Source organism: Balaenoptera physalus (assembly GCF_965194825.1).
Source record: "Balaenoptera physalus genome assembly, chromosome: 1".
Taxonomy (NCBI): Eukaryota; Metazoa; Chordata; class Mammalia; order Artiodactyla; family Balaenopteridae; genus Balaenoptera; species Balaenoptera physalus.
Window position 1 is genome coordinate 186,980,587 of NC_138882.1, and position 13,860 is coordinate 186,994,446.

Here is a 13,860-nt window from a genome sequence, read left to right on the forward strand (position 1 = left end):
AACAACAAGGACCTACTGTATAGCATGGAACTATATTCAATATCTTGTAAATGAACTATACTTCAATTTTTAAAATGAAATTTTAAAAAAAAGGAATCAGTGCCAAGGAGCCCTACCCATCTGGACTAGTGACTTCCAGGGAGGTAGCACCATGGGGCCGGAAGGACACTGCAGCCGGGCAGACCCAGGTCTGTGTCCTGGCTCTGTCTCCTCACTTCCTCTCTACCTCCCTCCTCCCTTCCCTCCACGTAACAACCCTTTATTGAGCACCTACTATGTACTGGGGACTATGCTGGGAGCTGGGACGGAGCAGTGAGCAAAACAGACAAGATCCCCACCCCTGGGGGCCCACCGGCTGGTGGGGCTCACAGATTCAGGTGTCACGCGAAGGCAGGTGGGGTCCCTGTAATGGGAGACTTGACCTCATCTGACCAGAGAGGCTTCCCTGAGGAAGGGGTTGCTGGGATGTGAGTAGGGGTGGGGATTTCTAAGCAGAGGAAATAGAAGGTGGGGGGAGGGAGGAGATGGCTCATAGCAGCATTCTTCATAGAAGTCAAAGAAGTGGAAACAACCCAAACACCTATCCGCTGGTAAACAGATGAACAAAATGTAGTATATCTGTACCCTAGAATATTGTTTGGCAATAAAAGGAATGAAGTACTAATACAGCTACAGCATGGATGAACCTCAAAAGTGTTATGCTCAGTGAAAGAAGCCAGACAGAAGAATGCATATTATGGAAATGTCCCCAAAACACGAATCTAGAGGAACAGAAAGTAGATTAGTGGTTGTCCAGGCTGGGGGTGGGCATGGGATTGACTGACCCATGCCCTACAAGGGTTAGGGTTAGTCAACTAACTAACCTACAAGGTTTCTTAGAAGGTGGTGATAGTTTCACAACTTTGTAAATTTCTTTAAAATTACTGAACTGTACACTTAAAACTAGTAGATATTATGGCATGTAAATTATACCACAATAAAGCTGTTTTAAATGCTGGGTTTTTCTCCAAAAAGTGATGGTTTTAATTAGCAACAGTATGGGATAGGTGTGGTAGATTGCATGGTGGTCCCATCTCTGCATCCTGCCCCACATCCACACCCTTTGCCAGGTGACTCTGCAGCCCCTCCAGGTCAAGGCAGGTGTCTGTGTGTCCCCCACCCCTTTGGTGTCTGAACTTGGCTGTGTGACTTGTCTGGTCAGTGGAACGGCAGAAAAGCGATGGCTGGGCCTTAAGAGGCATCTGACCTCCACCGCCCCCTTTCTGCACTCCCACCGTTGCCATAAGTAGACCACGCCAGGGGTGGGCAGCCAGCCCCCACTGGTCCCAGAAGTACACGCAGAGCAAACCCAAACCAAACCTTCAAGCCCTGGCAAGACCGCAGAGCGGCCCAGCTGACCCACGGAGGAGTGAGAGATGAATGCTGCAATGTCGAGGTTTTTGTAACACACTATTCCTGTGGCTCTAATTGGCTGAGACGATCAGATTTGTGTTTCAAAAGATCAAAGCGGAAAAGCTCCTCCTTGGGGGACTTCCCTGGTTGTCCAGTGGGTAAGACTCTGTGCTCCCAGCGCAGGGGCCCAGGTTTGATCCCTGGTCGGGGAGCTAGATCCTGCATGCCGCAACTAAGAGTTCGCATGCGGCAACTAAAGATCCCACATGCCATAACAAAGATCCCACATGCTGCAACTAAGACCTGGAGCAGCCTAAATAAATAAATATTTCAAAAAAAAAAAGAAAGCTGCTCCTCATCTCCAGCCAACTGTGATCATGCGGGAAGGTGGCCTGGTGACTCCAGACTTCCTGGTTTTATTTAAGAGAAATCTCATTAAATAAATATAAACAAATAAATAAATTTAAACATCTTCTGGTATGTAAATGTAGCCTCAATTCTTAAAGTTCTTTTCTTCTGAAATCAATTTTATTGAGGCATGATTTACATAGAAGGAAATGTCCCCTGAGTGCACGGTTTGATGAGTTTTGAGGAATGTATACATTCAGCAGTCAGCCCTCCATATCTGCGGGTCCCATCCGAGGATTCCACACCTGAGGATTCAGCCAACTGCAGACTGATTGACTGCATGGATGCAGAACATGCAGAGATGGAGGGCCCACTGTACCTTGCCATTTTATATAAGGGACTTGAGCATCCTCAGATTTGGGTATCCCCCGCGGATACTGAGGGATAACTGTACCTTCATGTAACTGTAACTCCACTCAAGATCTAGAACATTCCCACCTCCCCAGTAAGTTCCCTTGTCCTTTTGCACTCAATCCCCTCCCACACCCGGGCAGCCACAGATCTGCTTTATGTCACTACAGATGAGTTTGCCTCCAGAACTTCATTAGACAGAATTGTGCAGTGTGTACTCTTTGGTGTCTGGCTTCTTCCACTCAGCATAATGTTTCTGAGATTCATTCACGTCGCTTGTCTCAGTAATTCATTCCTTTTTATTACTGAGTAGTTGTTCCATCGTAGAGATGTACCTCCATTTATTTAGCCGGTGACCAGTTGATGGACATTTGGGTTGTCTCCAGTTTGAAGCTATTATAAACAAGGCAGCTATGAGTATTCTTGTACAAGTCTTTGTGAAAACATATAATTTCATTTCACTTGTGTACCTAGGAGCAGGAAGGCTGTGTCACTGTGTTGACCAGACAGAATGTCTTTGAGGACCAGTTCAAGCATGGTCATCTCTGATCTGACCCAGCCACCTCTTTTTACAAATGGAGAGAACCACAGAGCCGGAGCTAGAGTCAGAAATCAGGGCTCCTGGGCTTCCCTGGTGACGCAGTGGTTGAGACTCTGCCTGCTAATGCAGGGGACACGGGTTCGAGCCCTGGTCTGGGAAGATCCCACATGCCACGGAGCAACTGGGCCCGTGAGCCACAACTACTGAGCCTGCGCGTCTGGAGCCTGTGCTCCGCAACAAGAGAGGCCGCGACAGTGAGAGGCCCGCGCACCGCGATGAAGAGTGGCCCCCGCTTGCCACAACTAGAGAAAGCCCTCGCACAGAAACGAAGACCCAACACAGGCAAAAATAAAAATAAAATTATTAAAGAAATCAGGGCTCCTGAGTCCCAGCCCAGAGCACTTTCCATTGGACCACACTGCCTCCTGCCTGGGGCCTGAGCCCTTTCTTACAACCTTATGATTAACTGCTTTTCTAGGGCAGAAAAAAAAAATGGCCCACATTTGAAGTAGGTCCAGCCAAGCTACTAACCCTCTCTGCCCCCATGTTCCTGGAGGGGGCACCCCTTCCCTCATGTGGTACAAAACAAACCTCCCGCCCACACACGCCTCCCTTCTAAAAGCTCTCATGATACCTCTCAGATTTTTCCTGAAACACTCTGAAGAGAAAGTGAGGCCAGGATTAATTTTCTTCTTGCATTGGCAGGGTCCTGAGGAACTGTCTGATTTTGGGGGTCTCCAAATACATGCTGTGTCTTTCCACGTGGTCACCAGATAATTACCTAAATTAGCTGAAGCCCGGAGGCCTTGGGCTATTAGGAAGATAATGCAGTTCGTTATGCTAATTTCTATTTGTATTTGTCTATTTGTATTTGAGATGTCCTGGGGATTCAGTGAGAGTTGGCTTCGAGAGGATTGGAGGAGCTCTTGGGCTCCAGAACACTAACTGTGGCTACACCCACTTAGCACCCTCTGGCCTCTCTCTAAGGCAGCCTCGGCCTGAGCTGCCACTGGAACACCTGCGACAGGCAACAGAACTGCTGCCCTTACTCTAAGCGGAGAAGGTGGGCCCAGCGCTCCTGGGTGCCTCTCATCCCTTCTCTGTATGTACCATACCTCGCCCTCTTTTCTCCCTGGGTTACTGACCCTCCCCTTTTCTTCCTCCTTTGGATCTGAAGGTGAGAAGAAGTCATGGTTTAGCCCCTACTTAGTCTGCCTGTGTTCTCCAGAGAGGGCTCATTGGAAGAGGGGGGCGGAGAAAGAAACTACCTGCTCTTAGTCTCAATTTAGAAACTAAAAAAGATATACGAGACAAATATTTCTCTTTAAATTGAAACACCTGATCCTTGGGTCATGTGAAGGAGAATGGTCTTAACATCAAGGTCAAATGGAATCCTTTTTTGGTACAACCAGAAATTGCTTAAAATCAGATGAAATTTTCATCTTCATATTTGAACCGTACATTTCTTGTCAGCTTTTTATTTTCCCTAGAGTTTTCAGTCACCTTTCTTTTCCTTGCTGATAAAAGAATAATGTGCCTTTACCATATCCTCAAGTGTTTCAACTCTACTACTCATGAAACTGACTGTAATTCTACCTTTTAGTCCTACAGACAATTCCCTGGAGCCCTTCATTTTCTTGCTCTGATGGGGTTCAACCAGATGTTGTAATGTCTTTAGCACAGCTGTCATTCTGGGACTTCCCTTCTTTGCTCTCCTGGGATAGAACCACTGTTTTCTAGATTTCGTGGCTTTTTCTTTTTTCTTTTTTGCCCCTCATTTAACAGAATTACATCTTCAAGTAACTTTCTAAGAAAGGATACATGGGGGGAAAGCAGAATTTCTGCCCTGTTATGTCTGAAAATGTTTTTATTCCGCTTTCAAACGTAATTGTATTTTAGCTAAGTAAAAAATTCTCTGTTCAGCTAAGAAGGAGCTGGTGTGGTCCAGTAGAGAGCACTTGGCTATGACTCGGGATCTCTGTGTTCCAGTTCTAGCTCTGGCACTATGTATGGTTCTCTCCACGTGTAAAATGATGTGGTTGGATCAGATCACAGGTGGCCAGCTTTGACCTGGCCCTCAGAGACATTCTGTGTGGCCAGCACAGTGACCCAGTCATCCGTCTCCTAGGTATTTACCCATGAAATGAAAATATATGTCCATACAAAGACCTGTACAAGAACAGTTGTAGCCGCTTTATTCAGTTGTAGCTGCTATTATTCATAATAGCTCTAAACAAGCCAGATGTCCATCAGCTGGTGAATGGATAAATAAATGGTGGTGCATCTATTATGTCTACATGTGGGTAATTTTCATTCAACCTGCTTTGCTCCTGGTAGGTCATTTCAATCTGAAGTCTCACTTTTCAGGTCAGGTACACAGGGAAAGTTAGGGCACCACCGTGGGAGCACACAGTAACTGTGTCGAGAAATGGTGTGCAGAAGACCCAAGGCTGGGAGCGGAGTGGGGTGGGGTGGGAGGGTGGGACCACAGAGGAAATTATGGCACTTTTGCTGACATGAGGCCTGAAGCATGGAAGGTGGTTGCCAGACCTAGCCTGGGCCTGTGGTTGCTGAGGGACTGTCTACTCTGGAAGTATGACTGGGGCAGGACACCACCAGATGTCCCCACCCACAGGCCCTGCAGATAGACTCTGCAGCAGGAGCAGGAAAAAACAAATATAGCCAAGAGAAGCCTCCTTTCCCCTGCAATGGTCCTCCAGCGCCCCCTATGGGAAAAACATAGCATCACACTCAAGAGGAGAAATCTTCCAAGAGTCTAATCCTTTAGGGCACAGCAGGTACTCAAGGGTGAATTGGGACCTGAGAGGCAACAGATTGGTAACAAGGGCACTTTCTAAAAGCCATTTCTTGCCCTTTACTCTCTTGCTGTTCCTTCTTCTTTGCCTTCTGTTCTCACTTTGTGGTTGTAACAACTTCTTGAATTTTTCTGTGGACACTAATTTATTTCTCTTCCATTCCTGGGTTCATCGTTGCTTCATCTGTAGTAAGTTTTTCTGTTTGTGTGTCTTGTTATTCTCCTTCATACTGCTGTTTTTCCTTATAAGTCTGAAAATCTTTACTGCTCATTCATATTTATTTGAAAAGAACGATGTTGACCATTCCAGCGGCAGGTAGGGTTTCTTCTACTGTGTTGTTAGTATGTCATTTTCACAGTGGGTCTCTTCCCTCAGCAGGAGGTCTGCCTGGGAACTCTGGGCTCATGGGTGGGGAGTGTGAGCTGGCAGGCTTCACTTCAGCGTGACTGAGTAGGAATAGCCCATTGACAGGATGTACTCCCAAAGACACAAGCAAAGGGGGCTTTGCACCAGAGTGGCCAACATCTAGTTTTCCCTAGATAGTCCTTCAGTGTCATTAGCCAAAAAGTTGATCATTTTCATCAGGGGATAAAAAATCAGGCACCACCTCTCAGACTGGTCAATGCCCATGGTATATCATTGTTACACATGTTTTTGCTGTTGTTATATTCATTCATTTGTTTTATTTTTAGATTGTACTTTGGGTGGTGGGTTTTGCATTGTTACAAATTTTTAATTTTTATTTTCAAGATGAAGTTGCAGCTCACTGCACTTTCTAATTCTCCACTTCACCCCCATCCTTCATTTTACTTGCCTGCTCTAAGCCCAGAGCCTCTCTGGCGGGTCTTAGGAGCAACTTACCCCTCACTTTTCTGCAGGCCTCGTGGAGTGAATTCTAGCTACGTAAGCTTTCCTCCACTTGGTTTCATTTGTTACCACCCTTCCATCTCTTTTCCATCTTCTAAAAATTTGTTGAAATCTCTCATCTGCTGATGAACTCTTTTTTGTTTGTTTTTTTGTCCACTGTCAAGGGTTCATACTTTTTTACACTCTGGTGAATGTCCATCATTTGAATTGGAAGCTTCTTCATAAACTTTATATTGATCTATCTTGAGTCAATAAAACAGCCTTGCAAACAAGTCAAGATTTTACCAGACCAACAATTTCAAGAAGAAGAATAAAATTTTTTTTTAATAATTTAAAAATTTTAAAATAATCCTCAGAAACTCTTACCAAAATGCCAAGTTTGGATTTTATCCCACTCCCTGGATCTAACTATTCAAAGAGAAAACATAGCCCAAACCTGACCTAGTTAACAGCTGGGATTGAAGGTCATTTGTCAGTTGGGGGTGGGGAGAGGTGCAGCCCTAGGGACAGAGAACTCAGCCCCTTGGTTGGGGGTGTGAACTGCTTACCCTGGAGCTTGGTGACCATCCCTGGTGGGCAGATGGGGCGGGTGACGCAGCGGGCACAGGAGTTGGTGGCTGACGTGGCACAGAACATGCCAGGTCGACACTCGCAGACACGGGAGGAGTTCCACATGCAAGGTGTCTTCTCCACGAGGTGGTCTGAGGGACAGAGAAGGGTCCAGAGGAAGGATTGGGATGGAGAGGGCAGGGGTCCTGAGAACCCCCAGGAGGACAGAGACATATTTGCCCAGGAGCACATGCTCATTTGATGATTCCGTTGAGCAGATCTTTTGGTGCACAAAATAATTATGCTGAGCGAAAGAAGGCGGACAAGAAAAGGTGTATATAGGGACTTCCCTGGCAGTCCAGTGGTTAGGACTCCGAGCTTCCACTGCAAGGGACACAGGTTCGATCCCTAGTCGGGGAACTAAGATCCCGCATGCCACGTGGCATGGCCAAAAAAAAAAAAAAAGGAGTATATGCTCTATGATTCTGTTTATAGGAAAAGCCAGAAAATGCAAACTATTCCATAGTGACAGAAAGCATAACTGTTGCCTGGGAATGGCAGTAGAGGCAGGGAGCGATGGGAGGGATGGCATGGAGCATGAGGGAAGTTTTGGGAGGTGATGGACAGTTCATTGTCTTGACTGTGGTGATGGTTTCACAGCTACACACATATGACAAAACCTATCAAACTGCACACTTTAAACGTGTGCATTTTATTGTATGTCAACTATATCTCAATAAATCTATTAAAAGAAAAAAATCCAAAAAAAAATAATAATTTTTTAAATAAAGAAAATAATTCAGAGAACAGGGGTGAGTGGGCATGGGTAGAGATGAACCAAGACTGGCCCTGACTGATAATTCTTTAAAACTGGGTGGCAGTCCATAACCATTCCTGATTCTCTCTACTTCTGAATGTGTTTGAAATTGTCAATGATGAAAAGTGGGTTTTTTCAAAGATCAAAAAAAAAGAATTGTTAGTGGTTTTGTAAAAGAAGAAGTATAATAATGCATTTATACATGTTTGGGGATAATCTACATGCTCTGTTTACGGGTGAAAATAGAATTACTGCATCAGTAGTTTAGACAAATATGATTCGCTTAATAAGGACATTTCTCAATCGGCGGGATACTTACAGGCTTAGAAGCCTTGCACGATAAAGATAAGAGATTGCACAGTGTCTTCCTGAAACCTCTCATTATTACTTATAACATGGTATTAACACAACCGAGTGTGTGCAAGGCTGTGTTCTTAGCGCTCTATCCAGATTAACCCGGTTTAACCTATTTAACTCCCAGAACAGGTCTCTGAGAGAGGTCTATGATTCTGCCCATTTTACGGATGAGGAAACTGAGGCCCAGAGAGGTTAAGAAACTTGCTTGAGCTTATAAGCTCCCGAGCGGTAGAGCCAAGACTTGACCCCAGGCACTTGGGCTCCACTCCACAGGGTTGCAGGGCTTCAGTTATTCAAGCTGAAGGAATTCTTGGGCCCAGAGCCATCTCTTGTTTCCCCATCTGACACAGCAGCTGTGACAGATTATATTTTTCCAGGAATGGCCACGGCAATAGTTCTGGGTCTGTCTGCTCTTCCAGAGCTCGGCCACTTACCCATCAAGAAGCATGGTCCCTGGTTGGGGAACTAAGATCCCACATGCCATGCGGCACGGCCAAAAAAAGAAAAAAAAAAAGAAGCACGACTTTTTTGTTCCTTCCATGACTCAAGGGGGCCCTGTGACCGCCTCCACAGGCAGAATGTAGTGGAAGTTACGCCGTGTAACTTCCGAGGCTGGGTCATAAAAGTGCGTATGGTTTCTACACCCCACCCCACCCCAACTCATCTTTGAGTCCAGCACCCAGGACTTGAGGAAGCCCGAAGCAGACCATATAGAGGCCGACATGGAGAGGATCTGAGGGCCCAGCCCGCAGCCGCATCGACCCCAGACCCGAGAATGAAAAAGCTTTCAGATGATGCCAGCTCCAGGCTTCAAGTTTTCCAGCTGAGACCCCAGACGTCGCGGAGCAGAGACCAGCTGTCCCCGCGGTGCCGGGTCTGAATTCTGGCCCACAGACTCCACGAGTACAGCGAATAGTTTGCTTTTCACCACTCAGTTTTGAGAAAATTTGCTCTGTGACCTTAGTAATTGGAACAGTGACCCCGGTGACCACGAACGGAGTGTCCTTTCCCCCACTTGGCCTCCCTGGACTCCAGCCCGTGCTGATGCAGAAACAGAATCACACCTCCCCCCGGTGGTGGTGGCCACTGTGAGTGGGCTGGGGCTACAGCCATGGCAGCCCGGGGCCTGGGCAGCTGCTTGGACGTCACAGGGAGGCTGGTGGTGTTGTGAGGCTGCGGGGAGCCGGCCGCAGGGGAAACTATGGCAGGACGTCATCCCACCGTGCATATAGCAGTCAGTCTCTAAGTGCTTGTGCAGAGGCGCTCTAAGAGGCAGCACAGTGGAGTGATGAGCTCAGAACCCAGTGGCAGACTCCCTAGGTTCAAATCCTGGCCCTGCCATTTGCGAGGGCTTGTGGCCCTTGGAAGCCCCCTGACTTCCCCGAGCCTCAGTTTCCTCTTCTGTAAAATGGGGGCAATCGTAATACACGCATCATAGGATACGTACAAAAATAATGAGACAAGCTTGAAATAGGTAGGTGATCGACAAATATTTCCTCGCAGGAAAGACTGAGTGAATGGAAGTTCTCCGAAAAGGGGTCACGGCCATCAAAACCCACAATCATGATTAGGAGTCACTAGAAGCCAACTGCTCAAAAAACACCAGCAAGGTGAACCAGGCTCCCAAGGGCTGAGCATCCGAGACCAAGCTCAAGGCTCCCACCCCCAGATTCTTGGCCTCTTGTCTAAGACCCCACCTGCTCCCTGGAAGGAACCTCTGGAGGAGAGACAAGGCCCTTACCTCCTGAACAGCTCACACAGGCCGTGCAGCGACCGTCCCTGTCCAGGTAGTAGTCAGGGTCACACTGCTTCCTGCAGTCGGTCGACCCCTGAGGGCATAGCTGTGGCAGGGTCAGACCTGGGAAAAGAAGCAGAGAAGCTTCAGGCCAGGCCACCTTGACAGAGGCCTCGCCCTCATCTCACCACCACCCCCATCACTGAAGCCTCCCAGCTCCATGGCCAGCTCCCAAACTCTGCACATGTCGATCAGTCCTTCAGAGGGAGTCCTGAGGCTCAGAGAGGGAAGGAATGTGTCTAAGGCCACACAGGAGAAGAGTGCTAACTGCCTCCTAACTGACCCCCACCCCCGCCTCCAGTCCCTCCCCTCTGCCAGAGCGCTCTCCCCAGTCTCACTGCTCTGTCACTGCCCTGCTCAAAACTTTGGTAGCCACTTTCCCTTTGAGTTCAGCAATGAGGCAAGGATGCCTACTATCACTACTTCTATTTAGTTTGGTCCTGGGGATAATAGGCAATGCAATAAGGCAAGAAAAAGAAATAAAAGTGGTAAGGTTTAGAAAAGAAGATACCAAGCAGTTATGGACAGATGATATCATTGAGTGCACAGATAATCCGAAGAGTCTGAAGATACATTATTAGAAGAAATAAGTGAGTTTCGCAAGGTAGTTGGATATAATGTTATTATATCAAAATCAATTGAACGTCTATATATTTGCATTGAACCACATGAAATTGCCATTTTGATAGTACAGAAACAGTCAAATACTGGCATTTCACATAGTTCAAAATAATACTAACAATAAAAAGTTAGAACATGAAATATTTAAAAAGATACCATTTACATCATCATCAGAAATACCAACTACTTAGAAATCTAACCAAAAGATGTAAATATTTCTACACAGACAATCATAAAACATTATTGGGAGAATTTAAAGAAGGCCTAAATAGGGGTGGGAGGGATAAATTAGGAGTTTGGGATTAACATATACACACTACTATATATAAAATAGATAATCAACAAGGACCTACTTATAGCACAGGGAACTCTATTCAATACACTGTAATAACCTATATGGGGAAAGAATCTGAAAAAGAATAGATATATGTATATGTAGAACCGAATCACTTTGCTGTACACCTGAAACTAACACAACATTGTAAATCAACTATACTCCAATATAAAACAAAAATTTTAGAAATAAAAATAAAAAATAAAGAAGACCTAAATAAATGTAGAGCTATACCATATACTCAATACTGCAAAGAGGTGGATTCTCTTCAAACTGATTTGTAGATTCAATGCAATCCCAATTAAAATCCCAATAGGCTATCTTATGAAATTTGAAAAGCTGATTCTAAAATTTATGTGGATATGCAAATTACCAAGAACAGCCAATACACTGTTGAAGACCAAAGTTGGAGTAGTTGCTCAAGCACCCAGACTTACTGAAAAACTATAGTAATTAAGAGAGAATGGTATTCACACGGAATACACAAAGAGACCAATGAATAGAATAGAGACTCCAGAATCCTGCCCATACATATATGGACCCTTGATTTACAACAAAGATGGCATGTGAAACACTGGGGAAAAGACAATTTATTTGATAAATGGTGTGGGTTCAACTGAATATTCATGGGGACTCTTTAAACAAAGGCAAAACAGCAATGACCTTAGAAAATAAATGTAGGGTGTCATTGAGATTTCAGCGGAGGAGAAGCCTTACAAAGCAGAACATGAAAAGCGCTAGTCATAAAGGAAAAGATGGACCAATCTGACTACACTGAAATTAAGAACGTCTCTTCATCAAAAGACACTGTAAAGAGGATGAGAAGGCAAGCCACAGGGTGGGAGAAGATGTTTTGAATGCAATTATAGGACAAAGAATTATAAGAAGCTCTACAAATCAATTTTTTAAAAAGAGAGAAATGAAAACATACATTCACACAAATGTTTTTCATTATAGCCCCAAAGTGGAAACCACTCAAAAATCCAAAAACTGTTTGGATGAACAAAGTGTGGTATCCCTATACAATGGAAGGCTACTGAGTAATAAACAGGAGTGAGCTGAGGACCCCAATCTGTCACCATGGGAACCAGGGGGGGTCATCAAATCCACACCTACAGAGGCTGGCCTGCTCTGCTGCATGCCCCAGCACCTGCCTCAGTGTCTGGCACCCAAAACGTGAAACGAATGAGTCCTTCCATTATCTACTCTGGCCCTCGAAGCCCTCAGCCCCAGAAGACCTGGAGACCCTCTTCTCCCCATGCTGGGAAAGACCACAGCTCAGTGCCTGCCTGCCCTGACTGCCACACACAGTCGCCCAGCCATCGGACACCGTTTCCCTGGAGACAGCCCACAGCTTCTCTGGAGAACTTACCTGGATCTGGATTGAGCTTCCCCACGGAGGAGCTAGAGTGGGCAGTGATTTTAGAAGCATCTTCTGGGGCGAGGGGGGTGCCCCCTCCAAGAAGTGTGGTCCTGGCATCAGAGCTTGCTGGAGAGGTCAGGGTGGGCTTGGCCTGGGGGATGGTGCTGCTGGGAAGGAAGCGGGAGATGGGACTGGCAATTTTCCTGATGGGGCAAGGGGAGTCTGTCCTCAGGGATAACCATTTCTATAGAGAATAGGTCCCCAGACGCTCTGCCCACAGCCTCTGGCAGGCCCACTGTCAGCTCCTGGGAGCAAGGGCTGTGTTTTCTAGGCCTTCTCGGTCTCCTGTGTGCTCAGGGCAGGCTGGGCACACAGTAGGGCCTCAAATGACTTGTGGGCCTGGCAGAGAGGCTCCCTGGGCTGAACCCCATCCTCACCCCCAGCCAGCAGTGCCCTGGACCTCCTATGGGGTGGGACAGCCCCACGCTAAGGTCAGCAGGATAGGAGGGGGCCGGGAGTCACCTGGCAGGGGCCTTGCAGTCCTGTGGGCTGGCGCCGCAGTTGGGGGTGGTCCCTGGGGAAGGCGGCTCACAGACAGTGTTCCTCTGCGCTGTGCCTGCAGGGAGGATGGTGATGCCTTCAGACTTGGTATTACAGAGCCAGAGACTCCAAAATACACCTTTTACCACCGCAACCCAGGAAAACACGGTGGCCATCTGATGTTTGTGCCTGCCCAGCATCAGTTCCCTTTTGGGGTAAAGCCGTCCAATTTTCCCTGGAGAATTACACCTCCCAATCTCAATGTCTGTGGTAAGGGGCTGGGACCCCACTTCAGGAGTAGTCGTGGGACCAGGCGGGACCAATCAATCCATCCCATTCCTCTGGCCATGATGGACTGGTTCAGGGGTGGGCACATGACCCAAGACACGCCTATGAGATGCAATTTCAAGGTTTTATTTTGGTTGTTGAGAATGTGGGAAGGAGAAGCTGTCTTTCCACTAGGGTTGGGTAGGAAGCAAGCCAGGAGCTGCTGGTAGGTATTTTACAGACAAATCAACACATAGGGTAGTACAGATGAGAGACGGGAAAAGACAGAGCTCCTGGATCCAGCCGTGCCTTAAGCTCCACAAAGCTATCCTCAGACACTTCAGTTACATGAGCCAAAAACATTGTAACTTGCAAGCCAAAGAGTACTGGAGAATACTGGGTGGAAGCAAAAGTGGAGAAGAAAACACATAGTGCTTTCAATCAAGTGGACTTGAGTTTGGAAGTTTTGGTAGAGGAGGGTATGAGCAATGCTGACTTATCTCATCTATCTGCTCTGTGGTGGGGTGATAAGACCGGGGCATAAGGTTCAAACACTGGATTAGATATTCCCGGCTCTGTGGTCTTGAGCAATTAATTACCTGCCATCTCTGAACCTCAATTTCCTCACTTATAAAATGGGGCTAATACAGTCTTATGACGTCGGGAGAACTTCAGGGGAGAAAGCCTATGCAAGGTCTTAGTGTAAGGCTTAGCTATAAGCTTGATCTGAGACAGAAACTACTTTCCATTCTACAGCGGAAGAGACTGAGGTCCTGCGAGTTGCTCAGTGGGAAGTCCCACAGAGGAATCTAGAAGTTAGACAGGTTTTGGCAGCCAAAGGT

The 13,860-nt window shown here is 46.7% G+C and overlaps 1 protein-coding gene across 2 annotated transcripts in view; it reads right to left on the reverse strand.

Annotated features, from left to right (window-relative positions):
• Positions 1-13,860, reverse strand: part of TNFRSF8 (TNF receptor superfamily member 8) — a 45,744-nt gene that overhangs the window by 15,833 nt on the left and 16,051 nt on the right. Inside the window, exons 4-7 of one of the 2 annotated variants that reach the window (XM_082468694.1) lie at positions 12,734-12,827; positions 12,221-12,378; positions 9,840-9,956; positions 6,924-7,076 (exon numbers count right to left, since the gene is read on the reverse strand). In XM_082468694.1, the coding sequence (XP_082324820.1) occupies positions 6,924-7,076; positions 9,840-9,956; positions 12,221-12,378; positions 12,734-12,827 (522 nt within the window). The remainder of the gene's footprint in view (positions 1-6,923; positions 7,077-9,839; positions 9,957-12,220; positions 12,379-12,733; positions 12,828-13,860) is intronic. The other variant, XM_082468693.1, reaches the window with a different exon arrangement.